General features: G+C 44.5%; 1 protein-coding gene across 1 annotated transcript in view; it reads right to left on the bottom strand.

Moving 5' to 3' along the window:
• The window catches only part of ksr1a (kinase suppressor of ras 1a), a 48,929-nt gene extending 28,858 nt beyond the window's left edge, over positions 1-20,071 (bottom strand). The window contains exon 1 of the mRNA XM_064981368.1: positions 19,606-20,071. Within this exon, the coding sequence (XP_064837440.1) occupies positions 19,606-19,815 (210 nt within the window). The 5' untranslated portion in view covers positions 19,816-20,071. The remainder of the gene's footprint in view (positions 1-19,605) is intronic.
• Positions 20,072-20,720: the final 649 nt, after the last annotated feature.

Raw genomic sequence — 20,720 nt, 5'->3', positions numbered from 1 at the left:
AGACTTCTGTCTGAAATTCTCTCTGTGTAGTTTAAAGGGTCAGGAGACATTTTAACTGTAAAAACTATTTAACATTTGTAGTAGGCCGACATAGTAACAGCCAACGTGACAATTTCCTCCTCATATTTTGCAACTGTGAGTTGCAGATTGTATTTTTCAGTCTCATTTGTGGAACATAATGTTATTGTGTAGTTGGACACCAGAGACATCCGTCACAAGAACCACAACCACACACACACACACGCCACACACACACCACACACACACATGTAGATGGGGATCATTCAGCAGCACAGTGAACAATACACTGGTGCAAGAGTGTTGTCAGGTTACCTAGCAACCTCACTCCAGAGTCGTCAGCAGCATTGTTTAGAGTGGGATTTTCCCATAGACATGAACAGAAAATCTGAGACCGTACACCTCGATGTGGAATATCTGTTAAAAGTACACCTCAGACTAGACACAATTCTGCAGTTCTGCTAAATAAAACACACATATCTTATTAGGTAACATTTGAATAACAGCACATTTTCTATAGAAAGATCAAAAGCTGGAGTAGCGTTGTACTATTCCATAGATCCCAGACATGACGTGTGTTTTAAAACACTGAAATCCTCAGTGGGCCTCAAAATGTAACAGAGTCAGATTCACAGATCCTTCAGTCAGCCCTGTGATGATCAGCTAACATAAGGTCTGTGTTAGGTAGAAGATGGAACTCATTGACTCATATAGATGGGAGCCTGGTGGGGGATGGAACTCATTGACTCATATAGATGGGAGCCTGGTGGGGGATGGAACTCATTGACTCATATAGATGGGAGCCTGGTGGGGGATGGAACTCATTGACTCATATAGATGGGAGCCTGGTGGGGGATGGAACTCATTGACTGGAACTCATTGACTCATATAGATGGGAGCCTGGTGGGGGATGGAACCTGGTGGGGGATGGAACTCAATGACTCATAGATGGGAGCCTGGTGTTGGGAGCCTGGTGGGGGATGGAACTCATTGACTCATATAGATGGGAGCCTGGTGGGGGATGGAACTCATGACTCATATAGTTGGGAGCCTGGTGGGGGATGGAACTCATTGACTCATATAGATGGGAGCCTGGTGGGGGATGGAACTCATGGACACATATAGCTGGGAGCCTGGTGGGGGATGGAACTCATGGACACATATAGCTGGGAGCCTGGTGGGGGATGGAACTCATGGACACATATAGCTGGGAGCCTGGTGGGGGATGGAACTCATGGACACATATAGTTGGGAGCCTGGTGGGGGATGGAACTCATTGACTCATATAGTTGGGAGCCTGGTGGGGGATGGAACTCATTGACTCATATAGCTGGGAGCCTGGTGGGGGATGGAACTCATGGACACATATAGCTGGGAGCCTGGTGGGGGATGGAACTCATGGACACATATAGCTGGGAGCCTGGTGGGGGATGGAACTCATGGAACTATAGCTGGGAGCCTGGTGGGGGATGGAACTCATGGACACATATAGCTGGGAGCCTGGTGGGGGATGGAACTCATGGACACATATAGCTGGGAGCCTGGTGGGGGATGGGGTAGCCTGACAAGCCTCAGATCACACCTGTTAGTCTGAAAATGGGGGTTGAACAACACCATGGAAACGCTTTAGTGCCTTGAGGAGATGAGTGACAGCCAATACGAACCAAGTCACCAGAGAGCAGCCAGAGAGACACCAGAATGCCTGTCTGACACAGGGGACAAAGCCCTACTGTTCCATTTGTTTCCTCAAGATTCGGCAGAAATAACCGTCTTGTACTCTCAGAAACATTGGATGACAGCCTTACTTTGATGTCTTTGCCAATGACAGCATTGCCTCTCTGCAGGAGAATTGTGCAAGACTTCTTTCCCAGGGAAACAGAACGTACACTATGAGGTAATAATCAGATTTCTCAAAGATAAAACAATCTCTGTGGTAATAGAAGCCCCCTTCAAATTTACATGACTCTCTGCAGATTCTATTGTCACATGTTATGTGCCATTATCCTTTGGTCCCCTCAGAACTGTACAGCAGTTTTTAAAGGCATCTGCCATCTGTGGTCATGGTGGGCATATGACCCACATGGATTCTGAATCTGCCCCACAGAAGCCCACAAACTGCACCATTCCCATCTGGTATTATGTGCTGGCTTTTGTCTTCACAATTGTAAATCAAACCATGATCAATGCTCCATTTTCAAGAGCAAAATAAATGTGCCAGTGTGTCCATGAGTGTTTGATGGTTCTCTTCCAAAACATTGTTTTAGTCAGAAAATAAAAATGTACAAAAAAAATATTAAAAAATACTACGTCTTTTTAAATGGAATAGGTACAAGAACTCATCAGTACACAATTGTATCACCATCAAGCAGGCAGGACCAAGCGACGAGCAGGCAGGACCAAGCGACGAGCAGGCAGGACCAAGCGACGAGCAGGCAGGACCATGCGACGAGCAGGCAGGACCATGCGACGAGCAGGCAGGACCATGCGACGAGCAGGCAGGACCATGCGACGAGCAGGCAGGACCATGCGACGAGCAGGCAGGACCATGCAGGCAGGACCATGCGACGAGCAGGCAGGACCAAGCGACGAGCAGGCAGGACTAAGCGACGAGCAGTCAGGACCAAGTGACGAGCAGTCAGGACCAAGTGACGAGCAGTGAGGACCAAGTGACGAGCAGTCAGGACCAAGTGACAAGCAGGCAGGACCATGTGACAAGCGGGCAGGACCAAGTGACAAACGGGCAGGACCATGTGACAAGGAGGCAGTATCAAGTGACAAGCAGGCAGTACCATGCGACGAGCAGGCAGGACCATGCGACGAGCAGGCAGGACCATGCGACGAGCAGGCAGGACCAAGCGACGAGCAGGCAGGACCAAGTGACGAGCAGTCAGGACCAAGTGACGAGCAGTCAGGACCAAGTGACGAGCAGGCAGGACCATGTGACAAGCGGGCAGGACCAAGTGACAAACGGGCAGGACCATGTGACAAGCGGGCAGGACCATGTGACAAGCAGGCAGGACCATGTGACAAGCAGGCAGGACCATGTGACAAGCAGGCAGACCATGTGACAAGCAGGCAGGAGCAGGCAGGACCAAGTGACAAGCAGGCAGGACCATGTGACAAGGAGGCAGTACCAAGTGACAAGGAGGCAGTACCAAGTGACAAGCAGGCAAGACCAAGTGACAAGCAGGCAGGACCAAGTGACAAGCAGGCAGGACCAAGTGACGAGGAGGCAGGACCAAGTGACGAGGAGGCAGGACCAAGTGACGAGGAGGCAGGACCAAGTGACAAGCGGGCAGGACCAAGTGACAAGCGGGCAGAACCAAGTGACAAGCGGGCAGGAGCAAGTGACAAGCGGGCAGGAGCAAGTGTTAAGGAGGCAGGAGCATGTGACAAGCAGGCAGGAGCAAGTGACAAGCAGGCAGGACCAAGTGACAAGCAGGCAGGACCATGTGACAAGCAGGCAGGACCATGTGACAAGCAGGCAGGACCATGTGACAAGCAGGCAGGACCAAGTGACAAGGAGGCAGGACCAAGTGTCAAGGAGGCAGGACCAAGTGACGAGGAGGCAGGACCAAGTGACAAGGAGGCAGGACCAAGTGACGAGGAGGCAGGACCAAGTGACAAGCGGGCAGGACCATGTGACAAGCGGGCAGGACCAAGTGACAAGCGGGCAGAACCAAGTGACAAGCGGGCAGAACCAAGTGACAAGCGGGCAGGAGAAAGTGACAAGCAGGCAAGACCATGTGACAGGGAGGCAGGACCATGTGACAGGGAGGCAGGACCATGTGACAAGCAGGCAGGACCATGTGACAAGGAGGCAGGACCAAGTGACAAGGAGGCAGGAGCATGTGACAAGCAGGCAGGACCAAGTGACAAGCAGGCAGGACCATGTGACAAGCAGGCAGGAGCAGGCAGGACCATGTGACAAGGAGGCAGGACCATGTGACAAGCAGGCAGGACCAAGTGACAAGCAGGCAGGACCAAGTGACAAGCAGGCAGGACCAAGTGACGAGGAGGCAGGACCAAGTGACGAGGAGGCAGGACCAAGTGACGAGGAGGCAGGACCAAGTGACGAGGAGGCAGGACCAAGTGACAAGGAGGCAGGACCAAGTGACGAGCAGGCAGTACCAAGTGACGAGCAGGCAGTACCAAGTGACAGGGAGGCAGTACCAAGTGACAGGGAGGCAGTACCAAGTGACAGGGAGGCAGTACCAAGTGACAGGGAGGCAGTACCAAGTGACAGGGAGGCAGTACCAAGTGACAGGGAGGCAGTACCAAGTGACAGGGAGGCAGGACCAAGTGACAAGGAGGCAGGACCAAGTGACACGCAGGCAGGACCAAGTGACAGTGACAAGCAGGCAGGACCAAGTGACAAGCAGGCAGGACCATGTGACAAGCAGGCAGGACCATGTGACAAGCAGGCAGGACCATGTGACAAGGAGGCAGGACCATGTGACAAGGAGGCTTTTTTGCATTTTGTCTTTTCGCCTATAGCTTCATCTGCCCTTACTTGCTGGCCCCATGCGGTCCAAAGTAGCATTAATAAAATGTGGGTGGCCCCCGTCACAGTCAATGTGTGCACTGGTCTCAGGGCAGCACAAAACTGTGATCTGGCAGATAATGAACATGGCACATTAAGGCCTTTGTGATGGGCCTAAATTTTAACAAACGGCTGTGACGTGATGCTGCATATTAAGCAGCCCCAGGTAACAACATGAATATGCCACAAATCACCACAGCCCACCACCATTGTGGCACGATGGAAGGAGGCACAGTGACGCATGGTGCAGGGAGGGAGGGAGGGAGGAAGGGTTACATGTGCCACGGGCTTTGTGGCAGGGCTGGGCGCCCATCGTCCGTGGGTGACTGTCAGAGACAATGGCCCACTGCACTGACCCCTCCGTCATCGCTGGCTGACCCCACAGGGAGGGGCTGGGGGATTGGCTGGCTGCTGCCACTAATCCTCTGTCCTTATGTTGTGTAAGGTTAGTCCCCGTCTGGTTTGTCCTAGCGACAGCCCCAGCAACACACTGCCCGGCCTTGCCGACACACCATACAAAGCTCAGAAATAGCTTGGAATTTTAAGTGTGTGAACATTACTGCTCATCTTGATAAGCAATAATGACTATGAAATTAATAATTTCAACACTGCTTTATTGTATGCTCAAAAAATATATATCATACCACCAAGACATACTAACCTCCCCAGTTATTGGCAATGGTGAGAGGTTAGCATATCTTGGCGGTATGATCTTTGACTCTCTGTAACTTTCTCATTCATCATTAACCACAATTAATTCTGGGTGATCCGTAGTCTTGGTAGCATCCACATTAACGTAAGTGTTTAGAAACATATTATATTCTTATTTACAATAAAAGTGATTCCAAAATTACACAATACATTATTTACCAGTCATTTCTACTGGGCACAAAATAATTTTGAAACACTGCAAATGCATCCAACAAGTTTGTAGAGTGACAAACTTGATGTAGTAGGAATATGGGACCAAATACTACACTTTTAGCTACTTTATTTCTAAGAATCTTTAGGGCTGTCAATTTTGACCCTACCTTTGAGATTTTTTGTTTATTACGTGTTAAAGAAAATCTCTTTCTCTGAGCAATTATATTAGTATAAAATAATATTTGCCCATTTTTTTGGAGTGCAAAATATAGCTCAATATTTTTTAGTAATTATTTTCCACAGCTCTAATTGCTCATTTTTATCAAGCGTGTCAATCATTTCGGACCCCACTTTACTGCTGCCTCAAGACATACAACACAATAGGACAATTTAAAGATTGCAATTGCATCAAGGCCCTGAAACAATTGGAAGATCATTGTTGAGTGTTTTGGGTTACACGTTGACATGAGTCAGTTAGAACAGCACGGGGGCAGGCTAATGCGTGTCTTCTCCTGAGTTACATTTGAAACCAAACATGCATTATTATCTAACCAGGCAATTCCCATAGAACTTAAGAGTAGGTGTTCGAGCTGGTGTTGCATCATTCTCTAAATCTAAGGCACTTTCTGTTCGAGAGCAACGCATCATTATTTAGGAATTGAGATTAAACTGAATTCAATTGAGAAACACAACATGCCTCAAATACATTATTGTGTAACCATGCTGTATATAGAACCCTTCTAACAGGAATGAGGAATAGGCACTATTCCTTATTCCACTTGAGTAATAATAACAAAAAAATGCCCAATTCTGGTACTAAGCAATTACAAAGCTATTGCAGTTTTATTACACAGGTATAGAAGCAAATGTATGTAAAATGTTAACCAAATTTAATATATCCGATCTGGAAATGGAATTATGTCATGGTCCTTGAAGAATGTAAGAAAAAACAGAAAGGAATGGGTAGGAAGGAAGCTTGCTTGAACAGGGCAACTGAACCTCTTGTTTTTTGCCATGTCATGCAAATCCTCCTTCCCCATTACACAAATACTGCAGACCTCAAAATGACCAGATGCAGAGAAACACTACATCCTCAACATGTTTAAGAATAGCTCAAAAGCCGCCTGCTGGGGTAAAACGACCATGATTTCCACACAATGCAATCCGACTGCTGGATTGTACCGTTTGTTTTCCCAATACAAAAAGAGGAAACTGAAATAGTGTGGATAATGCTGCAATGATTTGCTTGTTTCTTCTCTGGTGATGGCCATATTCTCCCCAGTCGGTCTCCTCCTAGGCCTCAGACACAGCAGTTGCTATGTTGTAAGAAGCAGCCCAGCTGATTGGCTTTGATCCCCCCCCCTTCCGCCCTGCTCTCCCCTCTCAGCATAGCCTCTTTGCGCGTCATTTGATTTCCTTATTTAACAACCAACCCTGAAAATGCGTAGGAAGAAAGACGTCTAAATATAGACACAGCCACAATAGCTCACACCACGAGCGGTGCAGCAAAACTCTTTCCAACATCATGAGAAGACAAAACAGATGATGCATTTCTATCTGCTGATCATTAGGTAGGCTCAGGGATGGATTATCTGCACAGATAACATGGTGATGCATTAATCCAAAAGACTCACGGAAGGAAATGTATATCAAGAGACACCTACGCAAGCAAGATTCAAATGAGGAGTCAGAAGTCTGGTTGTTGTGACCGATATAATATAATCTTTATCATGTTATATGTCTATATAGGCTAGGCTACATACAGTGCATTCAGAAAGTATTCATATCCCTCGTTTTATTCCACATTTTGTTGTGTTACAGCCTCGAATTCAAAATGGAATTAATATTTTTCTCTTTCTCCACACAATAGCCCATAATGATGAAGTGAAAACATGATTTTAGACATTTCTGCATTTCTTCCATGAAATCTCATTTATGCCAATACACGATAGAATCACCTTTGGCAGTGATTACAGCTGTGAGTCTTTCTGGGTAAGTCTAAGAAATTTGCACATCTGGATCGTACAATATTTTGCACATTATTCTTTTAAAAATTCTTCAAGCTCTGTCAAGTTGGTTGTTGATCATTGCTAGACAGCCATTTTCAAGTCTTGCCATAGATTTTCAAGACAATTCTAGTCAAAACTGTAACTAGGCCACTCGGGAACATTCAATTTCGTCTTGGTAAGCAACTCAAGTGTAAATTTGGCCTTGAGTTTTAGGTTATTGTCCTGCTGAAAAGTGAATGTCTCTGAGCCTCTGTTGGAAAGCAGACAACCAGGTTTTCCTCTAGGATTTTTGCCTGTGCTTAGCTTCATTCTGTTTCTTTTTTTCAACAAAAAAAAACCTCCCAAGTCCTTGCCGGTGACAAGCATACCCATAACATCATGCAGCCACCACCATGCTTGAAAGTATGGAGAGTGGTACTCAGTGAGGTGTTGGATTTGCCCCAAACATAACACTTTGTATTCAGGATGTAGAGTTAATATCTTTGCCACATTTGTTCAGTTTTACTTTATGCCTTATTGCATACAGGATGCATGTTTTGGAACATCTGTCATTTAGGTTAGTATTGTGGAGTAACTACTATGGTTGCGAAGGGTTGGAAACTTAATGGTCAATTTCCAGAATTTTTCCATGAGAAGTTCAGCCCAGGAATTTGGGGAATTTAGCTTAAATTCATCAAAAAGGTTAGCTTATAACAGTGAACATTTTTCTGTGGGATACACAAGGCAATTCTAGGTCTTGTGGCATATTTTGGTTAAACTATCCCCAATTCAATGGAATTGCAACCCAGTGCATTCTTCCACCACATGTGAAGTTCACTCTTCCATGATATGTACAGCTGATTCTCAAGATCTTGCACACTAATGAGATGCTATTGAGCCCACACTACTACACTGTCTGAGCCAAGGACTACATGCTTTCTGGTAAGTTATGATTACAATACTGGGTGGGGTGAATATATTTTATGACATACATACTAGTGAATAGTAGCCTACAGCAAAGTGTGTTTAAATTATTTCTAACTTGTGAACAATTTCTGCCAGTTAGTTTTTGCTACCATGTGGGATTTAGCTTGCTTGAGCTGTTAATTCACCTGTTTCCATACATGTTTAATTTTAAAACATATATCTTAAAAGGAGTTTAATCTAACTGCTTAACTATTTATCTGTACATGGAATTGTATATGTTTATTTTTTAATCATTTTTTTCCAAATTTTTACAGGAAAATGCCACGGGCACTATCTGATGTGTGGAGACATTTCACTGCAGCTAATGTAGATGGAAAAGCTGTGTACATTTGCAAATACTGTGCCAAATAACTTAAAGAATGCAACAAAGATGCAGAATCATCTGGACAAGCGGATAAAGTTCCCTCAGCGCTCAAAACAAGTAACCTCTGACAAAAGTCCCTCTGGTGTTTTTCAGAGTCAGTAGAAAGGCCTCTTTAGTGTCCTAAGTCTTCATAACTGTGACCTAAATTGCCTACCGTCTGTAAGCTGTTAGTGTCTTAATGACCGTTCCAGAGGTGCATGTTCATTAATTGTTATGGTTCATTGAACAAGCATGGGAAACAGTGTTTAAACCCTTTACAATGAAGATCTGTGAAGTTATTTGGATTTTTATGAATTATCTTTGAAGGACAGGGTCCTGAAAAAGGGATGTTTCTTTTTTTGCTGAGTTTATTTTAAGAGAGTGTGGTAAGCAGCCTGAAACCTATAGCAGTAGCCATTACATGGATTGAGGGAGACAATGCCATCCTGTCTGATGTTCAGACTCTGCTTGCAGATGTACCACTCTAAATTCCAAGCATCTGCCTCTAACCCTAGGAAGCTCTTTGCCACCTTCTCCTCCCTCCTGAATCCTCCTCCCCCCCCCTCCTCCCTCTCTGCAGATGACTTCGTCAACCATTTTGAAAAGAAGGTCGACGACATCCGATCCTCGTTTGCTAAGTCAAACGACACCGCTGGTTCTGCTCACACTGCCCTACCCTGTGCTCTGACCTCTTTCTCCCCTCTCTCTCCAGATGAAATCTCGCTTCTTGTGACGGCCGGCCGCCCAACAACCTGCCCGCTTGACCCTATCCCCTCCTCTCTTCTCCAGACCATTTCCGGAGACCTTCTCCCTTACCTCACCTCGCTCATCAACTCATCCCTGACCGCTGGCTACGTCCCTTCCGTCTTCAAGAGAGCGAGAGTTGCACCCCTTCTGAAAAAACCTACACTCGATCCCTCCGATGTCAACAACTACAGACCAGTATCCCTTCTTTCTTTTCTCTCCAAAACTCTTGAACGTGCCGTCCTTGGCCAGCTCTCCCGCTATCTCTCTCAGAATGACCTTCTTGATCCAAATCAGTCAGGTTTCAAGACTAGTCATTCAACTGAGACTGCTCTTCTCTGTATCACGGAGGCGCTCCGCACTGCTAAAGCTAACTCTCTCTCCTCTGCTCTCATCCTTCTAGACCTATCGGCTGCCTTCGATACTGTGAACCATCAGATCCTCCTCTCCACCCTCTCCGAGTTGGGCATCTCCGGCGCGGCCCACGCTTGGATTGCGTCCTACCTGACAGGTCGCTCCTACCAGGTGGCGTGGCGAGAATCTGTCTCCTCGCCACGCGCTCTCACCACTGGTGTCCCCCAGGGCTCTGTTCTAGGCCCTCTCCTATTCTCGCTATACACCAAGTCACTTGGCTCTGTCATAACCTCACATGGTCTCTCCTATCATTGCTATGCAGACGACACACAATTAATCTTCTCCTTTCCCCCTTCTGATGACCAGGTGGCGAATCGCATCTCTGCATGTCTGGCAGACACATCAGTGTGGATGACGGATCACCACCTCAAGCTGAACCTCGGCAAGACGGAGCTGCTCTTCCTCCCGGGGAAGGACTGCCCGTTCCATGATCTCGCCATCACGGTTGACAACTCCATTGTGTCCTCCTCCCAGAGCGCTAAGAACCTTGGCGTGATCCTGGACAACACCCTGTCGTTCTCAACCAACATCATGGCGGTGGCCCGTTCCTGTAGGTTCATGCTCTACAACATCCGCAGAGTACGACCCTGCCTCACACAGGAAGCGGCGCAGGTCCTAATCCAGGCACTTGTCATCTCCCGTCTGGATTACTGCAACTCGCTGTTGGCTGGGCTCCCTGCCTGTGCCATTAAACCCCTACAACTCATCCAGAACGCCGCAGCCCGTCTGGTGTTCAACCTTCCCAAGTTCTCTCACGTCACCCCGCTCCTCCGCTCTCTCCACTGGCTTCCAGTTGAAGCTCGCATCCGCTACAAGACCATGGTGCTTGCCTACGGAGCTGTGAGGGGAATGGCACCGCAGTACCTCCAGGCTCTGATCAGGCCCTACACCCAAGCAAGGGCACTGCGTTCCTCCACCTCTGGCCTGCTCGCCTCCCTTCCACTGAGGAAGTACAGTTCCCGCTCAGCCCAGTCAAAACTGTTCGCTGCTCTGGCCCCCCAATGGTGGAACAAACTCCCTCACGACGCCAGGACAGCGGAGTCAATCACCACCTTCCGGAGACACCTGAAACCCCACCTCTTCAAGGAATACCTAGGATAGGATAAGTAATCCTTCTCACCCCCCCCCCTTAATGATTTAGATGCACTATTGTAAAGTGGCTGTTCCACTGGATGTCAGAAGGTGAATTCACCAATTTGTAAGTCGCTCTGGATAAGAGCGTCTGCTAAATGACTTAAATGTAAATGTAAATGTAAGAGAAGAAATCCGTACTGCCCTTCCCCCTTCACTGTTGCTCCAAGCAGAGGAAAATGCAGTTCTGAAATACATCAAAAGTGTGAAGACTTCTGCCTTAACCTCTTGAATCTATAGGGGCGCTATTTCATTATTGGATAAAAAAAACGTGCCCGTTTTAAGCGCAATATTTTGTCACAAAAAGATGCTCGACTATGCATATAATTGACGGCTTTGGAAAGAAAACACTCTGACGTTTCCAAAACTGCAAAGATATTATCTGTGAGTGCCCCAGAACTGATGCTACAGGCGAAACCAAGATGAAACTTCAAACAGGAAATGAGCAGGATTTTTGAGGCTCTGTTTTTCATTGTCTCCTTATATGGCTGTGAATGCGCAAGGAATGAGCCTGCCCGATCGATCGTTTCCCCAAGGTGTCTGCAGCATTGTGACATATTTGTAGACATATCATTGGAAGATTGACCATAAGAGACCACATTTACCAGGTGTCCGCCCGGTATCCTGCGCCGAAATTGGTGCGCAAACCTCAGCTGCAAGTATTTTTCCCATGGGATTCAGAGAAGAAAGCAGGCTTCCACGAACGATATATCAATGAAGAGATATGTGAAAAACACCTTGAGGATTGATTCTAAACAGCGTTTGCCGTGTTTCAGTCGATATTATGGAGTTAATTTGGAAAAAGGTTCGCCGTTTTGATGACTGCATTTTCGTTTTTTTTGTACCCAAACGTGATGTACAAAACGGAGCAATTTCTCCTACACAAAGAATCTTTCAGGAAAAACTGAACATTTGCTATGTAACTGAGAGTCTCCTCATTGAAAACATCCGAAGTTCTTCAAAGGTAAATGATTTTATTTGAATCCTTTTCTGGTTTTTGTGCAAATGTTGCCTGCTAAATGCTACGCTAAATGCTACGCTAGCTATCAATACTCTTACACAAATGCTTGTTTTGCTATGGTTGAAAAGCATATTTTGAAAATCTGAGATGACAGTGTTGTTAAGAAAAGGTTAAGCTTGAGAGATAGCATATTTATTTCATTTCATTTGCGATTTTCATAAATAGTTAACGTTACGTTATGCTAATGAGCTTGAGGCTATAACTGGATACAGGTTTTTTTCATAGCCAAACGTGAACAAAACGGAGCGATTTGTCCTACACAAATAATATTTTTTGAAAAACTGAACATTTGCTATCCAACTGAGAGTCTCCTCATTGAAAACATCTGAAGTTCTTCAAAGGTAAATGATTTTATTTGAATGATTTTCTTGTTTTTGTGAAAATGTTGCTGGCTGAATTCTAGGCTTATAACTATGCTAGCTATCAATACTCTTACACAAATGCTTGTTTAGCTATGGTTGAAAAGCATATTTTGAAAATCTGAGATGACAGTGTTGTTAACAAAAGTCTAAGCTTGAGAGCAAATATATTTATTTCATTTCATTTGCGATTTTCTTGAATAGTTAACGTTGCGTTATGCTAATGAGTTTGAGGCTATAAATAGGATCCCGGATCCGGGATTGCTCGACGCAAGAAGTTAAGCCCATACACGCCCAGAGTACATGTTGGACACTAAGTATGCTGTCCACCTTGGCCTGGATGAGAGCAAGGTTCTTGGCAGTCTGGCGAAGTACACTTCCAAGCAAGAACTTTGGAATGGAGATGCAATATGGCAGTCGTGCCAACATATCTCATCAGCCACCTGGTGGAAGGGACCTTGTGTATCTGAGGCTCTTTCCCCTGTTGCTTCCATCATCCTCCAAATCCCACCAACATCAGCCGCCTCAGAGCGCAACTGGTCTTTGTTTGGGAACACACACCAAAGCACACAACAGGCTGACCAATACAAGGGTTGAACAATTGGTGGCCATCCGGGCGAATTTGAGGCTTTTTGAGCCTGATAACGTGCCATCCTCAACAAGGTTGGAAAGTGACAGTGAAGATGAGGCCTCAAGAGGTGGACATTGTGGAAGTCCAGGGAGAAGACATGGAAGCCTGAGAGGAAGACAACCAAAGCTTTAGTTTCTAGACTCTCATTTTACAGATGTATGTTGAAATCTTTTTTGGGAGATGCGATGGATCACTGGGGATCATTCAATATTCCCTTTCTTTTGTTGTTCAGTGAAATCATCCCATGTGAAGAGTCAACTCATTTTAATTAAAGTTCAATTCGCAAATTAAACATCTCTTGGAAGAATTTACTCATTTGTAATTGTCTACTTATGATAAAAGGTAAAATGTTTATGTTTCTGTCTCCATATATGGTAAATATATCAAATAAAAAAAACATATACATTTAAATTGTATTAATATTAATTTGCATACATTTCTATTTTTTCCCCCATATATTCCCACAGAAATTTCCACCTCTGAATATTTCCCAAAATGCACAACCCTAGACACTACAATGTTGATCCATCCTCAGTTCTACTGTAACAGCCATTAAACTCTGTAAATGTTTTAAAAAGGTCACCATTGGCCTCATGGTGAAATCCCTGAGTGGTTTCCTTCCTCTACGGCAACTTGAGTTACGAATGACGCCTGCATCTTTGTTGTGACTGGGTGTATTAATACACCATCCAAAGTGTAATTAATAACTTCACCATGCTCAAAGGGACATTCACTGTCTGTTTTTTATTTATTTTTTAAACACATCTACCAATAGTTGCTGTTCTATGCGAGGCATTGTAAAACCTCCTTGGTCTTTGGTGGTTGAATTTGTGTTTGAAATTCACTGCGTGACTAAGGGACCTTACAATTATCTGTATGTGTGGGGTATAGAGATGAGTTTGTCATTCACAGAGTGAGTCCATGCAACTCATTATGCAAATGTGTACTCCTGAACTCTATAACAAAGGGGTTGAATACTTGTTGACTCATGACATTTCAGCTTTTCATTTGTTATTGAAAAATGGAAAAAAAAATTCTAAAAGCATAATTCCACTTTGGTATTGTGTGTAGGCCAGTGACACAAAAGCTCAACTGAATCCATTTTAAATTCAGGCTGTAACAAAATGTAGAAAAAGTCTAGGGGCGTGAACAATTTGAAGGCACTGTATAACCTGTAAGAAAGAAGTAAAAACATTTTCAAGCTCTTTTAGAGTAACCTTCCCTACAAAGTATTTAATCTGTCCCTAGAGGCTGTTTGAATTATTATTGGATATCATCAAGTGTCATTCATTGCTAAAGTGTAACAGACATACTGATTCACAGCCACAGAGACAACGACAGGGAGACATAACAAAGAACAGGCCAACATGGAGACAGAAAGACAGACAGACAGAGGGGGTGTGTGAGAGATGTCAAGAGTCAGACAGGGATTAGTGTGTGAAAACTGAAGCACCACCTTGCAGTACTCCACTTGGAGAGCAAAGCACCATTATCTTTTCACCGGCAAGGCACACAGTAAAAAAACAGCCATGGATGGAGTGCCATAATAAAGCTCTTTCAGTAAGAATATAATGCGAGTTCAAGCCTCTCTTGATTGCGCTCAAGTGCGGGTCTCTGGGAGAGATGCCCCTGTTTTGCAACACAACTGTGACAGACACTTTAACCCGTCGCTATTCACTTCTCTCATTCATCACACAAATTAACTGATCAGTTAGGCCATTTAGCTGGATTGACAATTGATATTTTCCACTCTGCTGTTATATATGGGACTCATGAGGACACTTGTGGAGCCCTATGGGAAGTTGACAAGCTGACAGGCTTGTCAGATTTCTGCCAGTTAGGATTTTATGGCCAAGCCCAAGACAGATCTGGGCGACTTATGGTTAACATCTCTCTCTGCTCCAATTGTCACTACAATCTTCTCAAACAAACAGATGGGGGTGATTCAACCCAGATGGTTCGGGCTTTTGGACCTGTGAAATACTGTGACTAAAACTAGTGCTTCAGTTTGGTGGGGTAATACTACCTATATTCTTTCCAGCATCCCCACATTTGTCTGGTTCAGGGGGTGTGTGAAGATGGGATCAGGGTATACAGTGGGGCAAAAAAGTATTTAGTCAGCCACCAATTGTGCAAGTTCTCCCACATAACAAGATGAGAGAGGCCTGTAATTTTCATCATAGGTACACTTCAACTATGACAGACAAAATGAGAAAAAAAAAATCCAGAAAATCACATTGTAGGATTCTTAATGAATTTATTTGCAAATTATGGTGGAAAATAAATATTTGGTCAATAACAAAAGTTTCTCAATACTTTGTTGTATACCCTTTGTTGGCAATGACAGAGGTCAAATGTTTTCTGTAAGTCTTCACAAGGTTTTCACACACTGTTGCTGGTATTTTGGCCCATTCCTCCATGCAGATCTCCTCTAGAGCAGTGATGTTTTGGGGCTGTTGGTGGGCAACACAGACTTTCAACTCCCTCCAAAGATTTTCTATGGGGTTGAGAGGCCACTCCAGGACCTTAAAATGCTTCTTACAGAGCTACTCCTTCGTTGCCCGGGCGGTGTGTTTGGGATCATTGTCATGCTGAAAGACCCAGCCACGTTTCATCTTCAATGCCCTTGCTGATGGAAGGAGGTTTTCACTCAAAATCTCACGATACATGGCCCCATTCATTCTTTCCTTTACACGGATCAGTCGTCCTGGTCCCTTTGCAGAAAAACAGCCCCAAAGCATGATGTTTCCACCCCCATGCTTCACAGTAGGTATGGGGTTCTTTGGATGCAACTCAGCATTCTTTGTCCTCCAAACACAACGATTTGAGTTTTTACCAAAAAGTTATATTTTGGTTTCATCTGACCATATGACATTCTCCCAATCTTCTTCTGGATCATCCAAATGCTCTCTAGCAAACTTCAGACGGGCCTGGACATGTACTGGTTTAAGCAGGGGGACACGGCTGGCACTGCAGCATTTGAGTCCCTGGCGGCGTAGTGTGTTACCGATGGTAGGCTTTGTTACTTTGGTCCCAGCTCTCTGCAGGTCATTCACTAGGTCCCCCTGTGTGGTTCTGGGATTTTTGCTCACCGTTCTTCTGATCATTTTGACCCCAAGGGGTGAGATCTTGCGTGGAGCCCCAGATCAAGGGAGATTATCAGTGGTCTTGTATGTCTTCCATTTCCTAATAATTGCTCCCACAGTTGATTTTTTCACAACCAAGCTGCTTACCTATTGCAGATTCAGTCTTCCCAGCCTGGTGCAGGTCTACAATTTTTGTTTCTGGTGTCCTTTGACATCTCTTTGGTCTTGGCCATAGTGGAGTTTGGAGTGTGACTGTTTGAGGTTGTGGACAGGTGTCTTTTATACTGATAACAAGTTCAAACAGGTGCCATTAATACAGGTAACGAGTGGAGGACAGAGGAGCCTCTTAAAGAAGAAGTTACAGGTCTGTGAGAGCCAGAAATCTTGCTTGTTTGTAGGTGACCAAATACTTATTTTCCACCATCATTTGCAAATAAATTCATTAAAAATCCTACAATGTGATTTTCTGGATTATTCCCCCTCATTTTGTCTGTCATAGTTGAAATGTACCTATGATAAAAATTACAGGCCTCTCTCATCTTTTTTAAGTGGGAGAACTTGCACAATTGGTGGCAGACTAAATACTTTTTTGCCCCACTGTACGTACGGCCTGGAGAAACACAGCTTCTGATTGATCATTGCTGGTTGAATGTCTATAAGGCAGGTTGAGCAGACCATAACGATCCAGTTTTCCTCAGTGATGGACATCCTGAACTAACAAGAAAACCCAGTGTGAAGGAAGAAGTGAAAGTGGCAGTGTGTGGTGACGGTAAAAGGCGTACTGTAGAGTGAGCCTAGAGCACCCACTCATTGCTTTCTATTTCTGACACTCACTTGAAGTCTTTCTTTGTCCTGAAACAGGTTAACCATAACTAGTGTTGCAGTTCAATGTGTTGCAGTTCCACTCAAGAAGTCCGAACCTTTTCACAACTCAGATGTTGAAGATGCATGAAACGTAAAGAAAATGCACTCTTCAAAAACCCCTGAAGGGAAGAGTAATAGCCTGTGCTTTGCTCAAATAGAAACCTGACAATGTCATTCAAATGTGATGAGCATGAAAGCATATCAGTCGTATAATTTAATTTGCATAAAGAGTAGGTTATTGATACATCTTTGTGTATGTTGGTGACTGAATGCAGGCTGGACAAATGTCATGACAGCTGAGAATATTCTGAACAAAAATATAAAAGTGTTGGTTCCAATGTTCATGAGCTGAAATAAAACATCTCAGAAATGTTCCACACACACACAAAAAAACTGAAATGTTGTTCACAAATTTGTTTACATTCCTGTTAGTGAGTATTTCTCATTTACCGAAATAATCCATCCACCTGACAGGTGTGGCATATCAAGAAGCTGATTAAACAGCATGATCATTACACAGGTGCACAATAAAATGCCACAGATGTCTCAAGTTGAGGGAGTGTGCAATTGGCATGCTGACTGCAGGAATGTCCACCATAGCTGTTGCCAGAGAACTGAATGTTAATTTCTCTACCATAAGCCGCCTCCAACATCATTTTAGAGAAGTTGGCAGTACATCCAATTGGCCTCATAACCACAGACCATGCCAGCCCAGGCCTATGCCCCCCCAGGCCAACCCATGGCTGTGCCCCTGGCCCATCATGTGAAATCCATAGATTAGGGCCGAAAGAAATTACTTCAATTGACTGATTTCCTTATTAGGAACTCTCACACACACACACACACACACACACACACACACACACACACACACCCGGAGCGCCAAGTCTAGGGCCAAAAGGCTCCTCAACAGCTTCTATCCCCTAGCCATAAGACTGCTGAAAAATTAATAAAATCTCCACCGGACAATTTACATTGACCCCCCCCCTTTTGTACACTGCTGCTACTCACTGTTTATTATCTATGCATAGTCACTTCACCCCCAACTACATGTACAAATTACCTCAACAAACCTGTACCCCTGCATACTGACTCGGTACCGGTGCCCCATGTATTTATATTCGTTATTCTAATGGGGTTATTAAAAAAAAATATTAAAAAAATAAATAAACTTTCATCTGCTTGGTAAATATTTTCTTACCTCTTCTTGAACTGCACTGTTGGTTAAGGGCTTGTTATGTAAGCATTTCACAGTAAAGGTATACACGTGCTATATTTGGCACACGTGACAAAAAGTTTGATTTGGGATCTTGAGTGTACAAAACATTAGGAACACCTTCTCTTTCCATGACAGACTGACTAGGTGAAAGCTATGATTCCTCACTTGTTAAATCCACTACAATCAGTGAATATGAAGGGGAGACCAGTTATATAATTATTTTTTTAGCCTTGAGACATGGATTGTATGTGTGCACCATTCAGCATGTGAATTGGCAAGACAAAAGATGTAAGTGCCTTTGAACGGGGTATGGTAGTACGTGCCAGTTGCACCGGTTTGAGTGTATCAAGAATGGCAACGCTGCCGTTTTTTTTTTGACGCTAAACAGTTCTCGGTGTATCAAGAATGGTCCACAGCCAAAGGACATCCAGACACCTTGACAACTGTGGGAAACATTTGAGTCAACATTGTCTAGCATTCTTGTGAAACGCTTTCAACCCATGTCCAGACGAATTGAGGCTGTTCTGAGGGCAAAATGGGGTGCAACTCAATATTAGGAAGGTGTTCCTAATGTTCTGTACACGCAGTGTATATGCCCATGAGTATGTGATTGCTCTATAATAGTCTACATTTTCCGTATTATTTTATTACTTTGATATAATATTTTCCAACTAAACACCATATTATTGGCCTAAAGACTGGAGCCGATATGTAGGCCATCACCCGTTGCGCAATTTAAACACTGGTTCCTCAGAACTGTTTGCACACGCTACTCAACTCATCCCAGACACGACTGAAATTATTTTGTTCACACAGCCAGGTGCAGGGAACGCATTAAAAAAACATATTGGCCTTAAATTGGCTCAGAAATATACTCAGGGAAATTATCAAGATTATTGGCATGAGGAGCATTTACCATTGCCGAGAAATGCACTGCTATTTCATGTTGCATTTCGTTTTGTCTCCGAACTTGCCTTGTCTGATGCAGAAATGCGGAATCGTGAACAAGAACAGAATTAAAATGTGAGGAATTTGGCCCGTTCCATCAACACGCAATACATTGCTGCAAAAATTCCGGGGTTTCCAGCCAAATATTTCACCTCGAGAAAGAGGTCACAGTCACCAGATCAACGTCAGTGACAATGTCCATTTATAGCTATATCAATAGTAGACAATGTGGGAAGTCATCGTGCATGTTTAAATGTAGGCCTATTCTTTAAATAATCATGTATAGCATCGCGCAATACAGCAAACAACTGCAGTGTATTGTGCAAAACATGAGGAAATTGATGGAGCGCCTAGCTTAGCCACCAAAGAAATGCAGCCCATGCAGACATACGCATAACTCCGCAGTTTGGACCGCCGTATTTTGGCGTTTTCAAGAATTAATTACCTCTAAAGTACGTATCTCTTGCTGTGTGAGGTCATTGGACGCGGCGCATTTGGTCCGGAGCCCCTGTAAACTGGAGATGGAGATTTCAATCATGTTCTGGATGAGTTCGCATTGGTGTAGCGCGGCCATCGCTGCGCCACCGCCACTATCCCTCTCCGACTGCTCATCACTCTCGACCATCTTTCCACCTTTATCAGACACACTATCCATTCCTCGGCATTGGGCACGGCTTTAGGGGGTAGATGCACTTTAAAATGCACATGCACCAGCTACGCAATGTTATGGAACTTAACAAATATCCAAAAATTGAACAGATAAAGCGCCAAATTCGGATATAGAAATACAAATGTTCGATATCAATATCCTGGTCCAAAGCAATCCAAAGTCCAACAGTGTTCGGGTTGTATATTCTCCTTGCCGAGAGACTCTGTCCCCTTGCTGAAAGCTCTCGCCTAGGCTTTTATCGTCTGTCAGCTGTTGGAGACATCACGGACCCGTTGCAGTTCGGGAAATGTAGTCTTTTAATATGGCTGGGCATCCGCTGATTTGGGGCTTAATAAATACGTGTCTCAGTTTGGGCATATTGTCCTGATTAAACGTCGCTGGTTCTCTAGCCTGTTTGAGAGGACCAATAAAATATTTCCTTATAAAGTCTTTCAAACAAATTATCCTCACCACACACACCTTGAGCTGAAGTATGTCGCTCCATAGAACAAGAAGCGATGATGCCGAGATCTACTGCAGTATACTACCCAGTCATATTAGCACAATAATACTCCACAACCTGTGAACTTGACAATTGCTACTTGACATGCTATAATGTGCAGAATTAGACCCATTCACATTGTGGAATGAATCGGTGTGAGGGCCAGCAATGTCCACTCTGGATCTGTAAGCACATGTGATGTGTCCCTGGAATTCTCCATCTACATCACTTACCCTCTCCTCTCTTATTTCTGACACAGGACTATAAACAATGCCTTGCTTTCCTTAAACACACTGCCTGCATCCCACCTTAAATGAAATGACCAGGGTGCGGGGTTTCCCCATAATGTTAACTCTGAGAGGAACAAAACTGCACATGTATGAGAGTGGGAGGGTGATAGGATCACAAA

This window comes from Oncorhynchus masou, chromosome 12 (genome assembly GCF_036934945.1).
Source record: "Oncorhynchus masou masou isolate Uvic2021 chromosome 12, UVic_Omas_1.1, whole genome shotgun sequence".
In the NCBI taxonomy this organism is placed as follows: Eukaryota; Metazoa; Chordata; class Actinopteri; order Salmoniformes; family Salmonidae; genus Oncorhynchus; species Oncorhynchus masou.
Note: the sequence above shows the minus strand (reverse complement) of the source record. Positions and strands in the feature narration are given on the sequence as shown.